Consider the following 26,666-nt stretch of genomic DNA (forward strand, 5'->3'; position numbering starts at 1 on the left):
AGAAATAGGAATGTTTTAGTGTGAAAAGCCTTCGGTGTGTTGCTCCTCCATGATTGCACACCATGTTCAAAGAAGGATCAACCCAGAAGGCCATGATGATGAGGGAGAACAAGACACACACACACACACACACACACACACACACACACACACCACAGGAGCATCTTACAAAGGCATCATGGGTGAGGCCTTCTGGAGGTAATCCCATTAAGAAGCTGAACTCCTAATTTGTAATGGATAAATGACAAGGTAGATATTCTAGTCCCCAAGAAAAGCAAGAATTTGCCATGCTTATCACAACCCTAATCGAGGTCTATACTTCAACCCTCTCCAAGATTCCCCACTGATGAAATGAAGCGTGTGCATCTTCGCTTGTCATATGTGCTGTCATAAGATCTTTGTAGAACCTCAAATGCACAAGAAGCATATCAGGAATAAATGTGTGCCTTGGAAGTGCAGCTGTACACAGTTGTTGCTGCCCATTGGGTGGATGAAAACTGCTATTTATTTTTCCTACAACCAATTTGTTGAGAAGAACTAATGTTCTGGAGGTTGTTTTCGCCCCATGTCATGAGAACAGTGCGCCAGCTGAGTCACTTCTCTGGAATGAATGTTAATGTCATTTGGTTTCCTCTCGCCCAAGACCTTGGGTTTCTTGTCTGGACAAATGAGCCATCCATTATCTTTCCACCAGACTGAAAAAAGATCAATTTCTCGTGGTTTGTTGTTCCTTTTTTTAATTGCGGATGTGTGTTCAATGTCTGTCCAAATACTCGTTCTGCAGCGGGGATTCTTAGGAGGGCGTCCAGGATGTCCAGATAGCCATCTGCAGCGTCAAGCCCAATGGTGAATGCCAGTCCTTTGTGAACTAGATTTAACCCTGACAGTGGGCTAAAGACTAGCTCACATCCACGCTGTGGCTCACAAGCATTGCCATCATGTGGCTCTGACTTATCAGTGGCTCCAGAACTTTCAGCAATGCGCTAAGTACTATTATTGATAATATCTTTGCAAAAATACTTTGAGGAGCAATTTCCAAAATGTAAGATACTTTTAAACATGTAAATCAGGAAGACTGGGTTTTGATTTGGTGTTACTACCTATCATTTAACCTTTCCCACTATCAATCTTTCAGGGCAATATGGAGTATGAAAAATTAGTGAACTGGAATGCCATGCTGCTCACCACTAGCTTGCCGTGTTACCTAGTCCAGGCCACTTAGGGCTCGCCGTCCTCATATCCAAAGTTAGGCTAGGTCTTTCTCTAGGATTTGCCCCCAAGCTTATCATTTCATGCATGCATATCAAATATGTGTACCTTCTGGTAGTTCTGACATTCTGAGGGTGTCTTCCAGCTCTGTGCAAGTATATTCTGGTCATTGGTAGACCACCAGCATCTCTGTATTCTTGGACAGCCCCCTATGATTAAGTAACATGAAAGTCCCTTCACCACCTGATTTCAAGACTCCTACCACTAATGCCAATATCTCAGTTACCCCTCTAACACCCTTTCCTCTATGAGTTCCCACCTACCATCTTCTCATCTATGTCCTTCAGCATCTCTTTCAATGATTCCTTTTCTCTCACACTTACTCTAAGAAACAACTACTATTCTATCTCATACTGTCTCTCCCAACATCAAATTAGAGGTCACTTTTATACCTTTTTAATTTGTTCACAACCAATAGCTACCCATTCAGACCTTTCCTCTTCTCCAGGAAAGTTCTATCCCCATCAGAAACGGCCAGTGGTGTGTACTGCCTTCCTTTTCATATCTCAGTTCCATCTGAAGTTAATGCCCGAGGCTCACCCCACCCAGTCTTCTTAACCAGGATGGTCTTCTCCCAGAATGAATTTGTTCTCCCAGTAGGTGTGCACTTGATTTTCTATAAAATTCCCTATACCTGAAAACATATTCTCTCCAAAATCCTGCTAAACTCTTTGTTCAAGAACTGCTTGACAGTTCAATCTTTTTATGTAAGAAAATGTCCACAACCCTTCAGAAATCCTTCTAATACAATTTTTCTTCAACAAGAACTCTATTAATGGAAGCCAGAGAAAGCATAGATTATGAGATCTATCTAACTATTCTATCAGTATTTTGATAGTTCAGTGTTTTAGCCTACAGCTCCATCCCCAGCCCCCACCCGCACCTCAGGCCTCCCTTGCATACCTTTTAACCAGAGTTGCTAAAAAGTAACAGAACTGACTTGTTTGGGTTTCACCTTCTCTTTCTGCCCGGGTCACTTTCTAGCAGAAGGAGGATTAATAAACCGTGAAATGGCCACCATTGAGCAGCTATTGGGTTACAGCAAAGAAGCAGGTTCTTAGATAATCACTGCAGGATGGTGACTAGGTCTGTTTTCCCTGAACCCCAAGCATACGTGTTTATTTTTGTCAATTTGTCCATCTGCTTTTGGCTCGATTATAGCTTCATGAAGATTAGTCAAAGAGATATTTTCAGGGTCCAGAGTCATATTCATTACACAAGGGATGTTCATATGCACAGTGACAGTGCCTTCTGGAACTGTTTTAAAAAGCTGGGTGTGCATCCCCTCCTCTCCAAGCCAGCTGAGCCGCACACTGTAGGCCTCAGTTTCTTCACCCATAAAATGAATATAAGAACAGCACCTACCTGGTAGAGAGGTGTTGCAGGGGTTAAGTCAGTTTACTTTTGGAAAGTGCTCCAACAGTAAATGCTCTAGTCTAGAAATGATAGTTGCTCTTATGAACTTAGTCCCCACACAGGGATCAACTCCAATAACTTGATCGCTATCCCTTAGAACTCTGCACTGGGTCTGGGTCTAACAGGTCCTCACATATCTATATATATTTAGAACATATTCCTTTGAGCAAGTCAAAAGGAAATGAAATTATAAAATAATTAATTATTGAGTGAGTTCAGCCAGCCTTTAAAAAGAAAAATGGAATTTGATATGCTCTTTAGACACCATTGGAATTCTGCAGTCAAAATTTTCATCAGAATTTTCCCCATGGGAAGTTTGCTCCCCATGAAAACTGAGGGATCTGCCCTCTGTTCCATTGAGGGGTGACATCATAACCCAAAACAATCACAAAATATTTGACATTGCAAATCTGAAGTCAAGTGGGGTGGGTTCTTTGCTCCCAAAGAATGCAACTGACTGCCATCTAGTGTTGATCAGGAGAACTGCAAGGTATTCCTTCTAGTCTCTGCTTTCCTTAGACTGAGAATATAAAAGGTAATAAGAAGGTGTCTTTTTGTTGATAGAAAGTTAAAATTTTATTTTAAAGCAGAGCCATTTAGTAAGCCTTGAGAAATCTTCCTTTTATAGCTTTTTCACAGACCCGTGTTGGCCAACTCCCACATTTTCTCTATAACCTTTAACCCTCCTGAGTCACGGTAGTTTCGTTAAATGGCTTAAGCATGTTTGGCGTATCACCGACGTTTGTCCTCAAAATATCTCGGTTCAAATATTACCAGAACTAAATCTCCCGGAGGAGGGAGTCCTGGCATTCCAAAGCCGTTGCCTCATTTCTTCGCGCTTGATTTCAGCAGATCATGTCTTGTTTATCTACCAGATCCTAAGCCCGGTTTTGATAGGGCCGGCACTCCCTGCCATACGTCTGGGTGGTCCTTTTTTATGATTGCATTTTAGAGGCCTGGAAAGCATTCTCTCTGACAATGCAGACAGGAAGAACCAAGTCATCAGGTAGACCCAAGAATCAGAAATCCCACAGGTCGGCATGGGGACTGGAAAAGAGCTGAGGTTGTGAGTGACATATTTTCACATAGTAAGGTGACTTAGGGAATTGAGGGGACAGAATAAGAGGGTGGTAGCCCTCCAGAGTGTTATCCACTGAAGCTGGGTTCAGAAGAGCTTTAGAAATCATGAACAGCCCAGACAGCATGGCTCAGTGGTTGAGCGTCAACCTATGAACCAGGAGGTCACAGTTCAATTCCCAGTCAGGGCACATGCCCAGGTTGCAGGTTCAGTCCTCAGTGTGGGGCGTGCAGGAGGGCAGCCAATCAGTGATTCTCTCTCATCATTAATGTTTCTCTCTCTCTCTCCCTCTCCCTCTCTGAAATCAATAAAAATATATTTTTTAAAAGAGAAATCATGAACATATTACAATGAATATTTTTTTAAAAAAATGCCCTAAAAATAGGACACTCTGGCTTTTTACTTCAACTTGGGAAGAACCTGAATTTGGAGTCAGGAAGAACTGAGTAATTGTAGCACCCATAATTCATTTACTTAACAGACAATTAAATTAATTTACTTAACATAACAGTGGATCATGTTATTATATATGTCAACTGCTATAAAATGCTGGAGACTGAAGCTCAAATGAGGCATGTCCCCAATGTACAACACAGTGAGTGCTGTGATAAAAACAAGTTGAGGGAGCATCTAATCTATTTCCTGGGTCAGGAAAATGTCCTCTAGCGCCCCCGCTGGGAGTCATCAGGCAATGATGGCAGGCATGTGCAAGACCCTGAGGTATAAGAGAAACTGGCCCAATTGTCAGGAACTTGGTTAGCCTGCAGCAGAGTATAGGCATGTGGGAAGCCACAAGTGGGCAGGTCATGCTAAAACCCAGGATGATAGCTCCCACTACATATGACTCTAGCAATGTATCAGAGGGAACCACTGCCCCCTGAACTGGATCTAGGATTAGCAAACATGTAGAAACTGTTAATCAAAAGGAATGAGATTAGTAAAAGAAATGAGGACTGCAGACCTAGAGAATGGCTAAGAGAACAAAACTGATGACACCAAGTGCTCACAGGCACCTGGAGCTCTCCTACATTGCTGGTGGGAATACAAAATGGAGCAGCCAGACTGTAAAACAGTTCTGCATCTGCTTGTTTTTGTTGTTGTTGTTTTATTTTTAGAGAGGAAGGAAGGGAGAGAGAGGGGAGAGGAGAAACATGGATGTGAGAGAGATACATTGATTGGTTGCCTCCTACACGAACCCACAACCTAGGTAGGTACCCTTCTGGGAATAGAACCCGCAACCTTCTGGTGCACAGGACAGTGCTCCAACCAGCTGAGCCACACTGGCCAGGGCTGCAATTGATTTTCATAAAGTTAAACATACCCTTTCTGTATGACCCAGTAATCCCATTCTTGCCTATTTATAAGAACATACATCCACACCAAAATACCACACAGGAATGTTTAAAGAGCCCAATTCACGTTCACCAAAAACTGGAAGCAATTCAGGTGTCCTTTCACAAGTGAATAGGTGAACAAATTGTGCTAATGGGATACAACGAACATGCCTCAAGGATACAAAGGAGCAAATTGTTGGTACACAGAAATGGGACAGAAACAGGGCTGGTGAATCTCAAATGCATGATGCTGAGTGAAAGAAGCCAGGCTCAAAAGATGACATACTAAATGGTTCCATTTGTATGATGGTCTAGAAGAGGCAACACCACGAGACTGGAGAGAGATCAGTGATTAGCAAAGGAGCAGCTCAGGGGATTAGGGCTAATGCAACTCTGAGCACGTCTCAAAACTCACCGAACTATACACACACAAAAAGTGGTTTTTATTGTATGTAAATTTAAGTATTTAAAAAGAAATGAAAACACGAAGTAACTTTAATGAATATCAATAACAGATAAATGAGTTAAAGCCAAGGAAGGAGGAATAGAAGGGAGGGGAGGAAGAAGGGGAGAAGAGGGATAGGCACCTTTTCTAATGACAGAAAATTTGGAGCTCGATTCACAACTTGTCCTATTCAGGAACATTTCAAATAAGAATCTGTGTACCACAGCCAGGTCAGAGTCTGCTCTTATTCTTAACCTTTTCTTCCTGTTGGCCAATTGTTTTTCGTAACAGACCAACTCCATACAATGCCAACTTCAAGAATATCTTTTCTTATGTGACTATGTTTAGTCTAAATGCAAAATAGGTATAACTGTTGGTTCTGTCCCTGGTCTGTGCCAAAGATGCTAAAATGTCACTCTCAAAGGCTCCCGGCCTCGTGGACAGTCACAGCAGGACGGCCAATATTTGGAAGGCCAGGCTCACCATGTTTCCTCTCGCTTCTTCCATTTGTAGGCAGCATTCCCCGGGGTGTTGACCAATCCCTATGTACAGAGCTCCCCACTGGGCAATGACAGAAACACAGTCATTGGAACACGCAATCTCTACTGTGAGTCACGCCACACTTGAGTATAACCTAAGAGCATGACCTAAGAACACCAGTAAAATATTGGCACATGCCGTTGGCCGTGAAAATTAATAGTCTATCATTGAGACCATAAATATGGACAGCTAACTATTTGATTTAACTGTAGCTTTATCATTTGGGTAACTCAGGAGTTGTACCTGTTGTAAGTTGTCACTTTCTAATCATGTAAGTATAGTCCGAAGCCACCCTGTGTTATTAACTCATAAGGACGGAAAGGTTGTTTGATGATGATAGTTGATCTTGTTCTATCCCATGTTGACAGCTCCTAGTTAGAGTGTTTCATACTTAATGGGAGGCCTGATGACCAGAGTTCTCCGTGTGCTTCCTGTGGCCCTGGAATCTGGTGCTTCCAGCCCATTCCTCCCCTGCCAGCTCCGCTCAGAGAGGCCCTGGCTCATCCACACTCAACTCCGTGTCTTGTTGGAGGACAGGAGGCTTAGGAAATCAAGTCCATCTGTTAGGCAAGGGTTCACCTTTAAGCAAACGAAATGTATTTATTGCTGCAAGCACAGAGGCAATGAAAGGCTTTCCCAGAAAATCAACTTTTCCAGCAGATGCCAAGCAAAATCACATCCAGGCTATAAAAAGAGCTTGGCCTCACATTAGTCTCAAAGCCGTGGAGTGGGACTGCCCTTGGGCGGCCTGTTTTTAGAATAAGGAGCAGAGGTTTTCGACTTATGGATCCTGTGGGTGGAGAACCTGAGAGGATACATTTTTCTCTGCTTTAAAATGTGACTCTGTCCAAGTCAAATCATTTCTAATACAACTATAACCAGAGCATCTGAGAGTCACGGACGACACCTGCTGATCTTTGTTTGTTTTTTTCTCTGAAAATCATCCATAATGGAAACCGGTGATGTCTTGGGCTTATTTTTCACTCGTGCATCTAATTTGGTCCTGGCTCCCTTCCGTCAGTGCTGTTCTGTGGGCTGTGTGCTGGCCGGGTCTCATTTCCATTAGGATCACACCCACATGGACCAGATTCCAAACAAGGAAAGCTAGGTCTTGATTTCTTCAGATTTGTTCATTTCCCTGGCAGACATTTTTTAAAAAGCATTTGGCTAAATGTTGTTTGTGGGTTTTGTTTTATTTTAATGGTTAATGTCCACTCTTCTTCTTTTTCTAAATATTATCTGTCGTAAATTCACTGGTAAGAATGTATGAAAGGGACCTGGTCATACACAATGTGACTATGAACTTCAGGCCTTCTCTTCTTAATCTTTGCCTTCACCAGACTCCTTTTGTGGCTGTTAGTTTTTCGGTTGAGTTTATTGTGGCATCATTTACATGTATACAGCCATGTAACAACCACCCAAATCATGATATAAGACAAGCCTATGACCCTTCCCCCCGCCCCCCACCCCCAAAGTTTCCCAGTGCCCTTTTCGGTCAGTCCCCTCCCTCTGCCCCACCCCTGGCAACCACTGACCTGTTTTCTGTCCCTAGTTTTGTCTTCTTTAGAATGTCATATAAATAGGGTGATCGCATCATATCACTTAAATAGGACCGGAGCCTTTGAGTCTGGCTGCGTAATTCGTCCTCGTTGCATATGTCAGACAGTGTCTTCCTTTTTACTGCTGACTAATGTTCCACTTTACAGACATACCAGTTTGTTGCTTCACTTGTCAGCTGACGGACATTCAAGTTGTTTCCAGGTTTTCACTAAAATAAATCAAACCGCTGTGGACATTTACCTACATGCCTTTCGGTAGGTATATGTTTCACTGTATAAGAATCTGCCTCCGTTTCAAAGTGCCCACCCCACTTAGCCTTCCCAGCAGCAGCGAGCGAGGGTGCTCCCTGTGCCTCCTCTCCAGCACTCGGCGTCACCAGTGCTTTCTCCGTGCGTCAGCCATTCTAGTGGTTGCAGTTATATCTTATTGTGGACTTAATTTACTCTCTCGATGCTTAGCATCTTTTCAAAAGTTTACTTTCCATTCGTGCATCCTCCTTGGTGAAGGCTCCGTGGAAATCTTTTGCCCACTTTTTTCATTGGGTTGTTCATCACCTTACTGATTTCTGGGAGTTCTTTCTATATTCTGGATAAAAGTCATTTATCGGGTATGTGTTTGTAAATATTTCTCCCAGTCTGTAGCCTGCTTTTTATGTGTCACCGCATCTTAAAGATCACACTTATTAGTTTTAGGTTTTCTTTGACAGCTTGTGACTTTTGTGTCTTAGCTAAGAAATCATTGCCAATCCAGACTCATGAAGATTCTTCCCTGTGTTTTCCTCTAGAAGTATTATAGCCTTAGCTCTTACAGTTAGGTCTATGATCCATTTTGACTAAATGTTTGTAATGTGGAGAGATAGGGTCAAGGGTTATTTCTGTACATATGATGGATGTTATTTCCTTTATGTGGACACTAGTCCTACAATCTGTGTCAGATAAATTCAGAAAGCAATAATTCCAAAAGCCCATATAATTTTGCCTCATAGAAGTGGAGTCCTTAATTTGGAATAGTACCCAGGGCAGGGCTGATGTTTTGTTATGTGCTAAATAAGAAGCTTTAGGTAAAACATAGCACGTTTAACATCTGTCTGTTCTTCATGGAACAGGCCGTCATCCATTATTAACTGATATTTATTATACATGTAATACACTGTTCCAATACAGCCTTCACATATTAGCTTGGACTATGGTATTAATTTATCCTACCAAGGTCATCAAAAAATTGCTCACAAATGCCAATGATCATGCTTACGAACAATGACCAGTTCTGAATTTTAGATGAGGGAATTGTCTTCCTGGATCTTAAAATGTAGCCCTTCCTGCCTTTGGAGCCATTTTACATATTTTCGAATGTGTGTGAACAGCTCAGAGGATAAGCTGGGAATTAGGCTGGAATCCCCTGAGAGTCACCAAGAATTGCAGCATCAGAAGGCCGGGAAGGTCTGGAACACATCGTCAACAGCCAAGGAAGGGAGGGGCCCCCAGGAGACTACAGAGGATACGGGGTGTCTGGTGGGGGCCCAGTGCCCATAAAAGGGGAGGCAGGAAGAGTAAACTTAGGAAGGAGAAGGGATTTCCTAGTATTCAGATGTTGGCCAGTAACTCATGAAAAGCTTATTCTTATTCTACCAGGAAAATACTGTACTGTAGATTAAGAATCCTGATGTGCAGTGAAGCAGGTTTTATCCTTGGAAACATCTCGCTTTATCCTTTCCTGACACATGAAGCTCCTCTTACTTCCCCACCCAAGGCGAGTTGTAAGGTTACTAAACTATGAGAGCAAACAGGCACCACCTTGGGGTTGTATCAGTGTGAAATTTCTTGGGGCCCTGATTAATCACATCTTCTGCCTTTGCTTGCGCGCCTGAAGTAAATTTTAGCGTTATTCCGCACGTACACATATCCAATTATATTCTGCCCCTTTTACGGAAGTGAAAATTCTAAATTCATGAAAGCTTAGTAAGTGTCTCGGGACTTTTAAGTGCGTTCACTCCACAGCCGTGGTATTTAAGCAATGTGTAGTCAAGTCTGGACTCATTCTATCCACTTTTTCAGACTTCAACTTCCAAAACTGACCCCGGGCATCCCACACATACTCCAGTAGTGATTTCAAAAGGGGGCAGGCATTGTGCAACCTTCCACCCTAACAGTGATCAAAGTTCATTCTGTCTTGCTGCAGATATCACTGAAGCATAAGACTAAGAAAATTGTAATTAGAAATAGCATTTAGCAGACATAAATATTAGATTTTCCTCTGCCTGGCTCAGTAAGCCTGACCTTCCTTCTAAGATCCAACTTCATACATAAGGTATTTTTCTTGTTGAAAGATACCTGTCGGACGCAGGGAGGTGGAGGAGGATGTAGGGGAGATAAATGGTGATGGACGGAGTCTTGACCAGGGGAGCTAAATAGTGTCCAGATGATGTATTGTAGAACTGTGCGCCTAAAACTTGTATAATTTTCTTAACCGGTGTCACCCCAATAAATTCAACAAAAAGGGAAAAAATTAATAATGATAAAAGATACCTGACTCCTCCCGTGAGAACATCAGGAAGGGAAGAAGGATGGGGCCATGCCGTGATTCTCAAACATCACTGCACTAAGAAACCCGCTGAGGGTCACGTCCAGTGCAGGCCAGGAGGTCTGGGCCAGGCCTGAGACTGCATTTCTCACAGGTTCCCAGGCGGCTGACGCAGCTCATGGACCTCACTCGAGTAAGAAGGTCTAATGGAAGGTGGGGGGCTTCAGAGGCAGCCTCACTCCCCAGACCTGATGGCATAAAAGTCAGTTCTTCCTCCCGAACCTTCCCAAGCTCCCATTGCCCCTCCTCTCACAAGTGAGGGAGATGCCTACTTTATGCATTTGTCGTGAGGATGACATGAGATGAACCATTTTTTTTTTTTAAATAGCATGTTTTATTAGAACAACCTCAGAAGGCCATTAGAAGATGAACCATTTTTAAGACCTGTAACCATGCTTCATTCCAGAGGACACACAAGTAAATGCTACTTTTCATTATCCTGTTTCCTAGGAAGTAACACATTTACACAGATCAAATTCTCTGGTGGGACGGGGCATAGTATATGGTCCGTTGGCTTTTAAGAAATTCTTTTGTGCAAATTCTTTTACTGAGTATAGAGCAGGAATTTTAGAAGCGTTAGACACGCAGGCGCTTTTGAAATTTATGCAAAAGCATTTAAACTAGAGTCCTCTTCTTTCTGGGCTAATTTTTATTTTTACATCTCTTGTTACAAAAGGAAAGGAAGAGATGGAAATAACTTTTCCAATTGGGACTTTTCAGCTGAGGGTGGAAGTTGCTAATGATGATGATTAATTAGCACAGAGGGAAATCCTTTTTATTTACCTGACCATTGCAACTGCTCTTGACAAAGACACACAATGCCAGCATGGGCAGGATATCCTAGGGAAAGATCTCTGTCCCTGATGGCTGAAACACGCATTAGGAGGTCATTGGATTGTGACAAAGATGTTCCTTTAGTCCCAGCAACATAAGGCTTGAACTGTGGCAAGACTGAGATCAGTCCCAGAGGACGGGGCTCTACTTCGGATTCTCTCCAGAATCTTCCTGGCCCTTCCCCAGGCCGGAAGCTGGATGGAATTTTGTGAAATGTTCCATCTGTCAGAAGCTCAAGATGTCTCTTTAGAATGACACCAACTTCACACCCATTAGGATGGCTATAAATTTTTTTTAATGGAAAATAACAATCGTCGACAGGGATGTGGAGAAATCTGGCACCCTCACACACTATTGGTGGGAATGTAAAATGGTGCAGCCACTGTGAAAAACAGTATGGCAGTTTCTTCAAAAGATACACATAGAATTGCCATAGGATTCAACAAATTCCACTTCTAGGGATGTACCCAAAAGAATTGAAAACAAGGACTCAAACAGATACTTGTGCATGCATGTTCATAGCACTGTTTACAACAGATAAACAAATTGTGGTCTATCCATGCAATGGAATATAATTCAGCCAAGGGGGTGAGGGCACGAGTGGAGGGGGGCAATTCTATCTAATAAAGAGAAAATGCTAATTGACCATCACACCCTCACAAAGATGGCAGCACTCACAGCCACAGCCACAAGATGGTGGTGCCCAGTCCCCTCAGCCCGCCGAGGCGGCAGGCACACAGCACAGCCAGGCCCACCCCCAGGCGGGTCCGGCCACTCTGCGCACCTGCCTCTAGAGTCCCCCAGTCCCCTCAGCCCCCGAGCTGCCCAGACTGGCCCAAGACACAGGCAAGCCTCGGATGGCAGCTGCCCAGGGCCAGCCCGAGGCTCAGGTAACCAGGGCCGGCCGAGGCTTGCGCTGCCAGCAGTGGCAGCAGCAGAGGTGTGATGGGGGCATCACCTTCCCCTGATCGCCGGGTCAACTCCCACCCCTGAGGGCTCCTGGACTGTGAGAGGGGGCAGGCCAGGCTGAGGGACTCCCCCCCGCCCCCCAGCTCCAGTGCATGAATTTTCATGCACCAGGCCTCTAGTGGAGGGATAAGGACACATGTGTAATACCTTAATCAATAATGAAAAAAATGGAAAAAAATTAATAAAGTACTGATATATGATCATGCATGGATGAACCTCAAAAAAAGTATAAGTGAAAGAAACCAGACAAAAATGGTCATATATCATACATATTATTTCATTTACATGAAACTAGAGGCCCGGTACATGAATTCATGCACCGGTGGGGTCCCTCTGCATGGCCTGTGGAGATTGGGCCACAGCAGGCAGCTGGGGAGGAGCCTGAGCCAGGCCGGCGCCACTCCACTCCTGCTCAACCCTGCCACAGGCTCGTGCCCAGTCAGTCCCAATCAGGAGAGGCTCGCACCACCGCAGCGGCACTCACCAGCCGTGAGCCTAGCATCTGACACCCATTGGTCAGCTGAGCTGCACTCCCATTGTGGGAGCACACTAACCAGCAGGGGGCAGCTCCTGCATTGTGTGTCTGCCCCCCTGGTGGTCAGTGCATGTCATAGCAGCCGGTTAACTGGTCGCTTGGGCTTTTATATATAGAGATATCAAGAATGATAAATCCATAGAAACCAAAAGCAGATTTGAGGTTACCAGAAACTGGGGTGGGGAGGAACGGGGAGTGACTGCTCAGTGGGCATGAGGCTTCCTTCCAGGATGATGAAATGTTTTGGAACTAGATAGAGGACATTGTGAATGTACTAGAAACGGCTGTAAAATGATTAGTTTTACGTTATGGGAATTTCGCCTCAATAAAAAGAAATAATTGACAACTTGCTCCAGAAAAGGGAAGACTAGAGTTTTATTCCAAAAGTCGGACTTCCCATCCAAGACTTTAATGGGTAAAAAGAAGTTTACTGACAATGGAAGGAAAATGAGTACATGATGTCGTTAGTCACTTTCCCCATCAAAGAAAATTGAGGAAAGGTTAATGAGTGCAAGACAAGAATGTGGCTTTTCATCGTTAAGACACACATTCCATTTTGATGAGCAGTGTGTGTTCCCCTTAGTTGGCTCCATACAGTAATCCCCTGGATAGAGATAAAGTTTATGGACAGAAAAAAGGACAGTACTAATGAGGAACATTTTATCCCCCAAAGGACACTCCCTGTAAACACTGACAAGCCTCATGATGATTAGGGGACGTAAGGCTTAGGGGCATGGTATATGATCACAGGAAGGCTATATTCTGACAGAGCCACAAACAAAACAAAAATGAGCACAACTGGGAAAGAGTCATAAAAATCAGAATCAAAGCATATTTTGTCCCCAAACTTACAACAGATGTAGCATACTAAGACCCCTGACTGTAATTCGACTAGCATGAGCCTGGGGTATCACATGTCTAAGGTCAGAGCTGTCTGTCTTAGACCACAATCTCCCTCAATTAGGAAGCCTTATGTTTATCACATTCTTCAAAGATATTAAATATATTGGCTTTGCCACAACATAAGATACTACCCTCAGTGACTATCTGCTGCTTTCTGTGCTGACTGGACTCTTCTGGAACATGTGGAGGGCGGGGCAGGAGAATTCACTATCTCTAAAACTCTGACCTTGCCCAGGGAGATTCCTACAAGTCCCCTTTGTCTGAGGAGTCAGGGGTCCCGAGCTTGGGGAGAGGTCTCATTCACCAGCTGAAACCTTAATTTCCATCTGTTGTTTCCACCCCCAAAGAAATGTCTTAACTGCTTCGCCCACGCTGGGGAAGTGAAGACATCTAAAGGAATGAGCAGATAGGAATGATAACAGAAGGCAGAGGTGAGATGTCCCCAGACCCCTCTATGCCAGTCTGTCTGTGACAGTAATACTGCGGCTTGGCCTGTATTTTGAAGTTGTTTGCTTCACCTCAGCTGTGTGGAATGTTGCGGACAGACTGTAAACATTGTGTAATGACTAACAAACTCTTCAGCTGCACCATTTATATAGGAAGAGTTACTTGTAGGCAATGGAAGAAAAGACTAGAAGTAATGGCTCAGTCCCCCCTCCATCTAAAGGCAGATGGGAGCCCAAACCGGTTTGGCTCAGTGGATAGAGCATCAGCCTGGGGACTGAAGGGTCCCAGGTTCGATTCCGGTCAAGGGCATGTACCTTGGTTGCAGGCACATCCCCAGTAGGGGGGTGTGCAGGAGGCAACTGACTGATGTTTCTAACTCTCTATCCCTTTCCCTTCCTCTCTGTAAAAAAATCAATAAAATATATTTTTAAAAAATAAAAATAAATAAAGGCAGATGGGAATTTGAAATGTGAAAGCAAATTGGGCTTAGCAGGTAAAGGTTCTTTATGGTGAGTAAACAGCAGAATCGTTCATTGAAAGAGGAATCAAGACATAGAACTTTATTTTTAATTTAAGTGAACCAGGTAAATAAATTCCATTAATCAGAGAGAGATAGAACCCTGTTTTTAATCTTTTTACTTTTCTTGTGGTAAAACATACAAAACATAAAAATTACCATCGTAACCATTTTCACACAGTTCAGTTGCATTAAGTACATTCACAGTGTTGTGCAAACATCACCACTTTCCATCTCCAGATCTTTCTCATCTTCCCCACGGAAACTCTGCACCCACTAAACAATGACTCCCCTTCTCTCCCCATTCCCTTTCTGTCTCTATGAATTTAACTGCTCTAGGAACCTCATAGAAGTGGAATCACACAGTATTTGTCCTTTTGGGACTGGCTGATTTCTCTTAGCATAATGTTCTCAAGGTTCATCCATGTTGTAACATGTGTCAGAATTTCCTTTCTTTGTAAAGTGAATAGTATTCCATCGTTTGGATGGACCACATTTTGTTTATCCACTCGTCTCTCGATGGGACACTTTCGGCCATTGTGAAAAATGCTCTAGAAATAACTGTTTAAGTCTCTGCTTTCAATTCTTTTTAATATCATCTCATATCTACTGTATGCATTATATTGAGATAGAGATTAAAATCTTAGAAATTTGTTTGGAACTTTTTTATATGCTGAAAAGACTATTAAAAAAAAAAAAAAAAACAAGTAAGTTGACTCCAGCACAATAGTATCATTTCACAATAGCATCACTTTAGTAATTTAGGATTATTTTCTCTTTACATTTGATACCTTTTTCCTTTAAACTCTGTGAATTCTTGTTTGCCAGAAATCACTTTGGGGCTACGGTGGTAGCAGATGGTAGTTGACATATAATGTTCTCTGAAGATCATCGCTCTTTGAGAATGAAAAGCGTAGTTTCCAAAGCAACGTGACTGAAAGTGCTCATTCATTGCTATGAACTGTGGAAACTGAATGTATGTTGTTTCTACAGGGTCAGCCCGGGCAAGTGGGCTCCCAGGGATACACTGGGCCCCCAGGGTTGCAAGGATTCCCAGGACTGCAGGGCCGCAAAGGTGACAAGGGTGAAAGAGGCTCTCCCGGGACCATAGGGCCAAAAGGAGAAGTGGTACGGAAAACTTGGTATTTCCTCTCATTTTATGGAGGGCAGCGGGTGTGTTGACCTTCATTAAATTTGTTTACCTTCTTTATAGGGACCAAGAGGCGTTTCTGGATTCCCTGGTGCTGACGGAATTCCTGTAAGTTTTTGTAAGATTAGAATTTTTAAAACATTGTATGCACGGAACCAACACGTTTATGGCTTACAGAAACATCTTAAGCTAAACCTGCTTTTTTGTTTATCACATAAGATTTGTGGGGCTATATGTGGGTCTTTTTCTCCCGGAATCCAGTCAAATGTTGGACAGACTTTTTCCCTTGTAAACGTTCTTCTGGACTTGGCTTCAGAATGGCGGAGACTTTGCTAGAACCGGACAGTGTTTTGTGAGGAAAAGCTAGAGCATCGCCCAGATATGCTCGATAAGGAGCCGGTCTCGAAATTGGGTTTGAACCGGAGAACAGCCTGAACATAAAGAAGCACAGCCAAGAACGTGGATGGAGTGAAGCCCTGCTGGACATTTGTGCAGCTTCTCAAATTCTGGTAACCACACGTAAACGAGAAGAAGAGGCATGGATTATCCATGAGAAAATCTCAAAACGCCATAAAATGTGTTTTTCTAACCTAGTTTACTTTACTTCTTGTGGCATAAAAAAATAAACAAAGCAGCCTGACTCACAGCCTTCTTCACAGGGACCCGAGAGCAGAGTTCCCAGGGCCGGCTTCCTGCAGATCTCCTCGGGAATAAATGTGTTTATCACACATTCAGACCCACCCCATCTGTCTGCTGCTGACGTTTAAGGATCCTCACCCATATACACAGATGTCTGCACCCTTCCCCTGCGTACACATGTTCTCTATCACCATGCTCACACACGCACACACACATGAATGCATGTGCACGTGTGTGCACACATGTGTGCACACACAGGGAGAGAGAATCTTCAGGCCGCACAAGTAGGGCTGTCCCCTTGCAGAAATAGAGGAAGAGCCTGAGTGGAGAGTCATCACAGAGAATTCATACCTTCTCTTCAGATTTTGGCTCTGCATTCAAGAACACTTTTGCCACGGTAGAAGGAAGCAGTCAGAGCTAAAGAAGGGAAGTTGTGATCACCAAGACATGAGACCTACATGGCCAGTGATCCTAAGCGTCACCTGAATGAGGCACTCAAACAGATACGTCAGTGAGAAAACACGCAGCTATGAACAAATAAGGAAATAGCATTCACATTGGTCAGAATCTTGAGAAATTGGCACAGTTGAAGAATCTGCAGACTTTAAGGGTTAAACAAATAATATTTTTCTACCAACGGCCTCAAACTAAATCGCCCATCTTTTCTTTTTTTTTTTTTTTTTCCCCACCCATTTTTAAACTACTTTCTTGAACTATTTAAACTGTCCATCAATTTTTGCTTCTGGAAGTTGAAATCTGATTTAAATCTGAGTGACATTATGGAAAAATATTGTGACTAATCTGTATCATATTTAAATTCATTTCTCCACTTCATACTCATTTAATATCAGATGCAAATATTTCACAAATAAGGAAGTAATCATCATAAGGGAGAGTGATCATGATGAGCAGATAACTGATCATTTTCTACAGAATTTGGTGCTGCTAAATATAGTCTCTTGAACCACAGAACCCTGCTACTGCATATTAACTTAAATGTCACCTGCCATCCCTAAGCAGTTAATGAGCATAGCGTTTGCCGGGACATGGGTAATTTTAGCTGTTTAGAAGTTGTGTATAAAAAGTGATGTGCAATGAAGTCGTAGAGTTGTACACACAGAAATGTATCTAATCAGATGAACATAAAGAGATGGACATCTAGCTCAATATAACTGAGATTTCTCCTTGAAGCACAATTTCAAAAGAAGATCAGATTGACATGCAATTTCAAATCAATTCTAAGGAAATCAGAAAGACCCAACAACAGAAAGATAATTCAGGAGAAGACTGAGGAACTCAGATGTTCATTTTAAGCAAAAACATCCTAGGATATCATGGATCTTGAGCAGAACACCTGCAGAGCGTGTTTTCTCGGGCTAGATTTGAAGGCTCAGCTTTCAGAAACCCCAGAAAAGGGCCCTTTCCTTCAAAGGCATCAGACAGCTGGCTCTGGAACAGCTGGAGAGATTGTTCACCATGTTTTCCAGAAGCCGTCAGGATTCCCCTGACCCCCCGAGGGTTGGCTGAAAGGGCTATCAGATCTCTTTTCTGATGGCACAAGTTAAAGCAATGGCTTCGAACATCACAAGCAAAAAGATATGCAGACAAAAGAAAAATTCTACTTTTCTTGCTGTATTTCTTAGTATTATTCAGAGTACAAGCACTCGGTGTAGAACTGGTTCATTTGTCTTGAAATTTTCCAAATTTCTCAAAGTAAATATGAAAGACATCTTACCACCCTCAAAAATCACTCTGGAGTATATGTTAGGCCTGCTCTTAAGAAAATGAAAAATTTAAAGAAATTACATGAATGCCCTAGCTGGCTTGGCTCAGTGGATAGAGCGTCGGCCTGTGGACTGAAGGGTCGAGGTTTGATTCCGGTCAGGGGCATATGCCTGGGTTACAGGCTCGATCCCCCATAGGAGGCATGCAGGAGGCAGCTGATCAATGATTCTCTCTCATCATTGATGTTTCTATCTCTCCCTCTCCCCAATAAAAATATATATTTTAAAAAAAAGAAATTACATAATAAGAAAGCATATAGCTAAACATCTTTTGTGCAAAGAATAGCAAAAAGGGCTGTAGTCTCGTAGGACATAAATTATAGTTAACCCAGCCCCCAGATGTCTCCCGGAACCAGGTGAGTGCTATTGAGGTGCCCACAGACTTCACCTGCCCTCTCTAGTCCTTCGAAAGACATTTGATCATGTTGCCTCCCCCGCTCCCACCAGATATCTTAGAACACTTGACTTGCTTTAAAATCTAAAAAGGAGTGTTTCCAAAGAATGTAAAAAGAGGAAATGAGTTCGTCTACCTATGACTAAGCCACTGATGAAATCCCACTGTAGGTGTGACGCTCTTACCTGTTTAGGATGTAAACTCACCATCAAAAGTCAGTTGGCCATAACAGATGAAGACACCGTTGTTGTCCCTGAGAAGGAGATCACTGCTTCTAGAACTTTTTTCTAGAATTTTAAAATCCTTTCCCTGACAAAACAGTGCTCCCAGGCACCCAGTGAAGCAAGGTAGGAGAAGTGCCACGACAGTTTACTGCTCACCAAAACCTTTGGGAAACAGAACTTGGTCTTGACAGCCTTTTCCCTGCTTAGAACTCTACCCGTGTGCCTTTGTCTACTTATTCATTCATTCATTCATTTTGAGCTGTCGTCCCTTGGATTCATGCCAGGGGCATGTGAGAGAAGATTTAAAACTGTTTTATCCCACACGGTTATGAAAACTAAACACCTCTGGGCTGAACGACTTACTTCCTTTCCTTTTTTCCAGGGGCATCCTGGGCAAGGTGGACCCCGAGGACCACCTGGCTATGATGGCTGCAATGGGACCAGGGGAGATGCAGGCCCCCAGGGACCCTCTGGCACTGGGGGTGTCCCCGGATCTCCTGTGAGTATCATCAGCACAGCACACACTGTTCACATGGTTAGCTCGGGAACCTGGTGGCTGGCACCAGTTGGCAGAAATGTATGCAAGTACCCTATTCTCTTTCATGGGGTCCAGAAGGCCTAGCATAGGACCCTTAAAAAATGGTCTTAGAGAAACTTTCTAAGGATGGTGTGTTGCCTTCTGTTCACTCACCAGTAGGGGCCGCAGGCACATGCTAACCCTGCCTTTTATACCCTGAGGAAGCATTGCTCTCTTCTTGGAGGTTTTCTTATAGATATCTAGGCATGATCCTCCTGGATTCAAATAATTTTATTTTCCATATTCATGCTCCAATTATACTAAATAATAATAGAGCAATACTAAAACTAAAATTTTAAAAAGCTAAAAGTTTGACACAATTATTAGTCACGAGATTATTAGAAATCTTGATTCGATGCTAAAATCCTTTGTGACGTGAAAGGACACTGATATTCTTCAGCATATCCAATACGGAAGGGTGTGGGGTGTGGTGTTTTTTTTTTAATGGAAGAACTTTTGTATATTAATCTGTTTCATGGTCTCATTTCGTTTTCAAGGTCTTTGCAAAGAATATTGAAATATTTTTCGGTAGTGTATTGCTACCCTCTTACCACCAAAATACTGCACATTCAGGGTTACGCTAATGTTTTATCTGGTAAACTTTTTTTTTTATTATTTTTAAGGTGGGGAAGAACAGTCATAAATACCCTTCACCTGTTTCCCCCTGAGCTAATCAATTTCTCATCATCAACACCTCTGCTTTCCAATTCTCGCTTCTTTGACTCTTCTTTTACGTGGTTCAGCTTTTCAATAAGCTACATCATTTTCTAGTCTATTCCAATAAAATAACTTTTATCATCAACAAACATATTCATTACTTTAAAATATTGATTTCATATGTAGGTGTTAATACATGCATGTATACTTGACAGTTTCTGTTTTAAAGAATGACTCAGCATCTCTCCCACAAATGGTGCTTCAGAGTACATGTTAATACCTTCAGTACACTAATGCCAAAGAAAACACAAAATAATAGTACCCAAAAAATAGCATGGTTTACTAAAGGATTCGTTTACTGAGTGCTCATTTGGGTTTTTTAAAAACTCAAATTCCATAAAGTCTTTCCATTTTAACTTTGAAGAAAGATACTATTGGGTAAATATGAAAGTAAAAGTCTCACCTTTGTGGTTGGATGTAGTGATTAGTGTTCAGAATAATCTAAATAAGCTGTAGGAGCAATTAGACATTGCCCATAAAAGTCAGTATTTAACTATCCAAATTACTATAGCTGCTCTGAATGTTAATGGACACTTTTGCCTTTTCCTCTTTCCACCACATATGTACTCCTGTAGGGGCCCCTAGGACCCAAAGGCCAGAAAGGTGAACCTTATGCACTGTCCAGAGAGGACCGCGACAAATACAGGGTAAGTTTAATGGAGGTAGGAGACCTGATTAAGTGATGTCGTGTAAATTCTGATTAATAAAATTAATTTCCAAGTGAACTCTGAGTTGTAAGAATGAATGGAGTAGCAGAATGCATAGAATAAAATAATCCAAAATCATGATTAATTTAAAAATAATTTCATTTCCTTTCATGATGTGTTTCAATCTTATACTTAATTGTGGGTGCATCCCTTTCCCATACTCACTGTACCCCAGGTATTAGGTGAATTAACATTACCAAGTCCTGTTAGGGCTGACATAACTTATATACTTGTTTGCAATCTATCTAATAATAGAGGAATATGCAAATTGCCTGGGACGCCGTCACAGTAACAGTAACGATCGGCAGGCTGCCTGGGGCAACAAGGCCAGCAAGGGGGTTAGTGAGGGACGACCAAACAACTGAACAGCAGGCTGTGTGGGGCGACCAGGCTGGCAGGGATGGGCAGTTGGGGGCGACCAGGCCAGTGGGGGAAGGGGGGAGGCAGGCCAGCAGGCAGAGATGGTTAGGTGTGATCAGGCTGGCGGGGGGGTGGGGCTGTTAGGGGCGATCAGGTAGGCAGGCAGGTAAGCAGTTAGGAGCCAGTGGTCCCAGATTGGAGAGGGTGCAGGCTGAGCTGAGGGGACCGCCCCCCCCCCCCCCATGCATGAATTCTGTGCACTGGGCCTCTGGTGTTACAATAAAATGTAACTAAATCTAAAGATTAACTTAAAAACTAGAACTCTTAAAATTATTTCTTCTCATTTAGGGTGAACCCGGAGATCCTGGATTGGTCGGTTTCCAGGTAAGTTTAATTTTTTTAGAAAATATTCCAAGAAAGCTTTAAGAATTCAGGATTCCAAAATACCAGTCAATTTCTCTTAATACCCTTCTCTTGCCTGTCCTTAGGGGCCCCCCGGCCGCCCTGGGCCTATGGGACCGCTGGGTCCACTTGGAGTTCCAGGAAGACCAGTAAGTACCACGTGCATGTGCTCCCTCCTGGACCACTGCCCAGGCATCCTCTAGAGAGGCCCCTTCTTCAACGTTGATACAGGTGGAAGCTTCACGATACAACTATGATGCTTGTGATCACTATAAAAAGCATCAAGACGAAACAGATCATCCCTTGTATACATTTTGCTTCTATTAAGATTGAAGAATGAGAATTCAAAATTTGTGGTCACCAGATCACTGCCAACTGTGTCAAATTTAAACTTGCTGCTGGCTGGGTGCTATTCCAATCACATACAAGCTCTCTCGGCCCCACAACACCAGCTGAAAAGGGGCCTGTCATCCCTCGGCAAAGCAGACCAAAGTGCAACAGGGTGATAAGAAGGAAATGGGTTCTGCCTAGGCATGGCCGCCATAGCAGGTGTGTTACACCTGGGCATGGCCGCCATAGCAGGTGTGTTACACCTGGGCATGGCCGCCATAGCAGGTGTGTCACACCTGGGCATGGCCGCCATAGCAGGTGTGTCACACCTGAGCATGGCCATTATAGCAAGTGAAATATTGGACATCAAATAGTAAAATGGTCCTAGTACACCACCCGAATGGCAGTCTACAGGTGTTCACTCCCACTGCAACTCAAATGACAGAGTGAGGTGCAACAAGACAAATGCTTGGATGGAGAAGGGCTTGATGCAAGGGAGGGGAGAGGAGGAGAAAGGAGAATTGCTAGTGCCTGTGCAGCCCTAAGGCCACTTCCATCATGCCACATGGGACCCGGGAGATTAACTACCATTCCACATGAGACCCAGGAGATTAACTAGCTCCTTTAAGGTTTCTGACTCTTATTCCGCACAGTTTTTAGTAGTAAGACAATAAACCTTAAGTTGCAAAATGATAGATTATTGACTATCGGTGAGAAAGACCTTCTCCCAGAAACCCATTGCTCAAGTCTGAGGGACACTCTCAAGGGAGGCTGTGGCATCAGTTCCTTGACAGATACTGAGAAATAATGGAGAGACGTATGCTTGGAAAGATTCAGTCATACTAATAGTTGCGGGTATGAGTACTCATAAATTTTCTATAATAATTGATTTTGTTTCTATAAAATGAGTTTCCCTGGTGCTGTGAAAGTCATTTTTGCAAGTAGCCCTCTGCTGTGAAAGATTCGGCCGAATGGAATGAAATGAGGATTATATGATGAGAGGGTCTTTGCTCTCCTATGTCATATGGTTGTTGACTCAACGCACACATACCACATGGTTGGAGGGGGGAGGGGAGGGGGGAATGGAGGTTGTACTTGAAACACACCGTTCAGGGAAATATGAAATAGCAGATTGTACCCCCTGGGTCCTTAGCTGACCTGACAACTTTAAGTTCTTCGTATAGCCATTAAAATCACCCACAATCCCCCGCCTGTGCACTTCTCTGCACTTAGACACAAATTATTCTTTTCACGCACTTTTAAAACTTCAGCGTAAGTGTAGTGTCGACACTGAATGCTTTGCAGATAGACCCATGGTGATATTTGTGGATGGACTTTCAACCCTGTAGAGTAAGTCTGCCTGTGAACATTTGCTGACCTACCAGCAAAAAGCGTTAGACAGTGGCCTGTGGGGGACCCCAGGGGGAGTCAGGAGAAACGGTCTTTGTGATAACAGGGCCTGGGACCTGGCATGGGAGCAGAGCAAACATGGATGAAGTCAAAAGTCTAAACTCAGAAAAGCAAACCCGAAACAGCTGTGTGTGGACAGCCGGCAAATTCTGGGAACTGGGCTTGACCCCAGCCCTCTCCCCTCCAGCCCTTCCTGCCTGCTGAGACAGATGTATCAGAAACCTCTATACATACGACATGGTGCTCTAAATATACAGTGAATGGCTTTCCCAGGGCTTTCTAGCAGATGTTATCTGGGTCCTTGGATAAAGAAAACAGTTTACAAATGTCTTTGTATTTGTGCAGGGACCACCTGGACCCCCCGGACCCCCCGGACAGCCAGTAAGTTATTGTTGGGGGTGAAGGAGAGGGAAGTGGGGGCTTATGTATCCATGTATATCTTTCTGGACTATAGAACTACTTCGTGGACAACTATATATTGCTTATTTCATGATAACTGTTTTGTAGGTTTTTTAAGACTCACTGTTATAAACTCCAAAGCTGGCACATTAAATAAGTGCGTGTGTTGAATTATTTGTTGTTTGCAAATCAAATAACATTTCCTGTTGTATAAAAATCAAACTGATTAGGAATGTAGATTTAGGGACACCTCATGTTTATCCATGTGTGTTAATTTACAAGAATGGACAAAATGTAGCTATGTTTGTATGGGGGAACTGATGGCATTCCTACCTGGATATAACTAGGTTCTACAAGAGTGTGATGTCAGCCTCTAGGGATATATATAGTCAGTGATTTTCAATTCAGCTAGAGCCCAAAGCTGGATTGCTTCTATCAGAGAAAAGATTCTTAAGTTGGTTGGAGCACAACAGGTAGGTGGCATGTTAGAACTTGGAGACAGAACTAGAGTTCGGTACAACCTGTGAAAGTTGGACAAATGTCCAAGACAAACAGTAGGAAGTTGGTGAGGGAAGTATTTGCTCCAAATTTGACATGAGTCTATGCTGTACACCTAGTACAAAACAATATTGAATGTAAACTGTAATTTAAAAATGTTTAAGTCAACTTCCAGGCTATCGTTACCAACATTTAAGGACTACTCCCTGGCCTGCACGTAGCTAAGGAAATCTCCCAGCCTGCGCATTCCCATGCCTGTTCCACAGAAATCCCATCTCTGTGACCTTCTGGGGACCTCAGCTACCACCACCCCCAGACCCCAGCTCCCTTCACCTCTGACATGGCTTCTGGCTGGGGCTGGAGCTCATTAAGGCTGCGGCCCACACCGCTGGGCTCCCCACTGTCTGGCAGCCTGAAGCAGGGTGGGAACGGCCCACAGCCAAGAGAAGCAGATGTAAGATGGGGCGGCCAGCCCCAAGGTCATCTCAGATCACTGCTTGGCTGCTGCACTAAGGTCCCTCACCCCCCACCAGGTCACTTCCTGGTGACTTGGATAACCAGCTCATGAGGCAGAGGGACCACGGGGACCCAAGCAATTCACATTCTAATCTAGCCTGGCTGCATTTCTGTGCTTTGATTTCAGCTCCCAGCCAGGTGGGAAAGAAGCAAAAATGCAAAAATTAGTTAAATGCTTTGTTTTTATTTTCAGAAGATCCCTGGGCATTGAGGGGGCAGGAGGTATACTGCAGAGAGAAAGATCAGATAGGGTCCTGTGTTGAGATGGGAATGTAGAGACCCCAGGAAAGAAGCAGTTGTTTGGAAATTATTTTAAAAGAGAGAGAGAGAGTATTATTTCTATAATGTAGTGCAGGCATACCTCATTTTATTGCACTTCACTTTATGGCACTTTGACAATACTGTGTGTTTTACAAATTGAAGGCTTGTGGCAACCCTGAGTCGAGAAAGTCTATTGGTGCCATTTTTCTACAGGCTCAGAGGATGATTAGCATTTATTTAGCTATAAAGTAATTTTTATTAACATATGTGCACTGTTATTTTAGACATAATGCTATTGCACACTTAACAGTCTACAGTACAGTATAAACATAACTTTTATATGCACTGGAAAACCAAAATATGAATGTGACTCACTTTATTGTGGTATTTATTGTGGTGGTCTGGAACTGAACCTGCAATATCTCTGAGCTATGCATGCATAGCTTTTCATATGTGCCTCTTTTAGACACCAGGGTTGAGTCAATTCTCCCATACGTGGCAACTCAACTCATTTAACTATTAAATATTTGCTAAATCTCTGAGCCTAGCTTTGCCTCTTAGACTAAAAGGAAGATGAAGACGTTGACTAAAACCCCAAGAATCACCATCCCCTAAAATCTAATTTCATTTCTATGAAATTAGGATTGTCTTACCAAAATGAGAAATAGCTGAGGCAGAAGAGAGAATGATCTTCAAATATGGGACCCGGGGGAGGGGGGCCTGGAGGGAGGAGAGGGGGAAATGGCTGCTTTCTACATCTGAAAGGGCCAGACCTGCAGAAACACATACCTGTAGAGACACTAGATGAACGATTAAGAGTCAGAAGGACCCAGGGTCAAATCGAGCTCTGCCACTCATTAGCTCTGAGGCCAAGGTCATAGGATATGACAGTGTGACTATCCATGACATCCAAACTCATCCTGTGTTGCAGAGGATTAAAGGGAGAGTGGACCCTGGGCTGTTATAGTACATACAGCGAGTATAGTAGAGTCAATAATACAGTCAGTTTGCTGATCATCAGGATGTTTGAAGAGTAGAATATATTTCAAAAGGCAAACAGTAAACTATTCTTTCTGAGGTTTTGCTTAGAGTGTAAAATAAAAAATTTCTCCAAAGCATCTCTGTATTAAAAGAATAGCCTATCGTTTTCATGAACCCCAGAATTTTCATCATTTAGGTTTAATCTTAGTGAATGCTCAGAATGCACTGTGAAGTGCCTGCCACCTTCTGCAACTGATACACCATCTCAGTTTGTTCCTGTTCAAATTATGTGATTTCTGGGCTCAGACTTTTGTTATACACTTTACATATGAAAATAGCAAAAGAAAAGACAATAACCTTTTTTAACTTTATTTTTCAATTACAGTGAATATTCAGTATTATTTTGTATTGATTTCAGGTGTACAGCATAGTGGTTAGACATATAATTTATGAAGTGATCTCCCCAATTAATCTAGTACCCATCTGACACCCTACATAGTTATTAGAATACCAGAGGCCCAGTACATGAAAATCGTGCACTGGGTGGGGCGGTCCCTCGGCCCGGCCTGCACCCTCTTGCAGTCCGGGACCCCTTGGGGAATGTCTGCCTGCTGGCCTGGGGATCGGGCCTAAGCCGGCAGTCAGACATCCCTCTCGCAGTCCAGGGCTATCGCAGTCTGGGACCCCTCGCTCCTTACCACCCACCTGCAACGGAGGCAGGAGAGGCTCCTGCCACCACCGCTGCGCTCGCCAGCCATGAGCCCGGTTTCTGGCTGAATGGCGCTCCCCCTGTGGGAGCACACTGACCACCAGAGGGCAGCTGCTGCATTGAGCGTCTGGCCCCTGGTGGTCAGTGCACATCATAGCGACTGGTCGTTCTGCCATTTGGT

The 26,666-nt window shown here is 43.3% G+C and overlaps 1 protein-coding gene across 1 annotated transcript in view; it reads left to right on the plus strand.

The window, feature by feature from the left end:
- Positions 1–26,666, plus strand: part of COL4A2 (collagen type IV alpha 2 chain) — a 183,007-nt gene that overhangs the window by 98,283 nt on the left and 58,058 nt on the right. Inside the window, exons 5-11 of the mRNA XM_008144016.3 lie at positions 15,421–15,555; positions 15,641–15,685; positions 19,001–19,117; positions 20,488–20,559; positions 21,328–21,363; positions 21,468–21,530; positions 23,467–23,502. Coding sequence (XP_008142238.2) covers positions 15,421–15,555; positions 15,641–15,685; positions 19,001–19,117; positions 20,488–20,559; positions 21,328–21,363; positions 21,468–21,530; positions 23,467–23,502 — 504 coding nt within the window. The remainder of the gene's footprint in view (positions 1–15,420; positions 15,556–15,640; positions 15,686–19,000; positions 19,118–20,487; positions 20,560–21,327; positions 21,364–21,467; positions 21,531–23,466; positions 23,503–26,666) is intronic.

This window comes from Eptesicus fuscus, chromosome 8, assembly GCF_027574615.1.
Source record: "Eptesicus fuscus isolate TK198812 chromosome 8, DD_ASM_mEF_20220401, whole genome shotgun sequence".
Taxonomy (NCBI): Eukaryota; Metazoa; Chordata; class Mammalia; order Chiroptera; family Vespertilionidae; genus Eptesicus; species Eptesicus fuscus.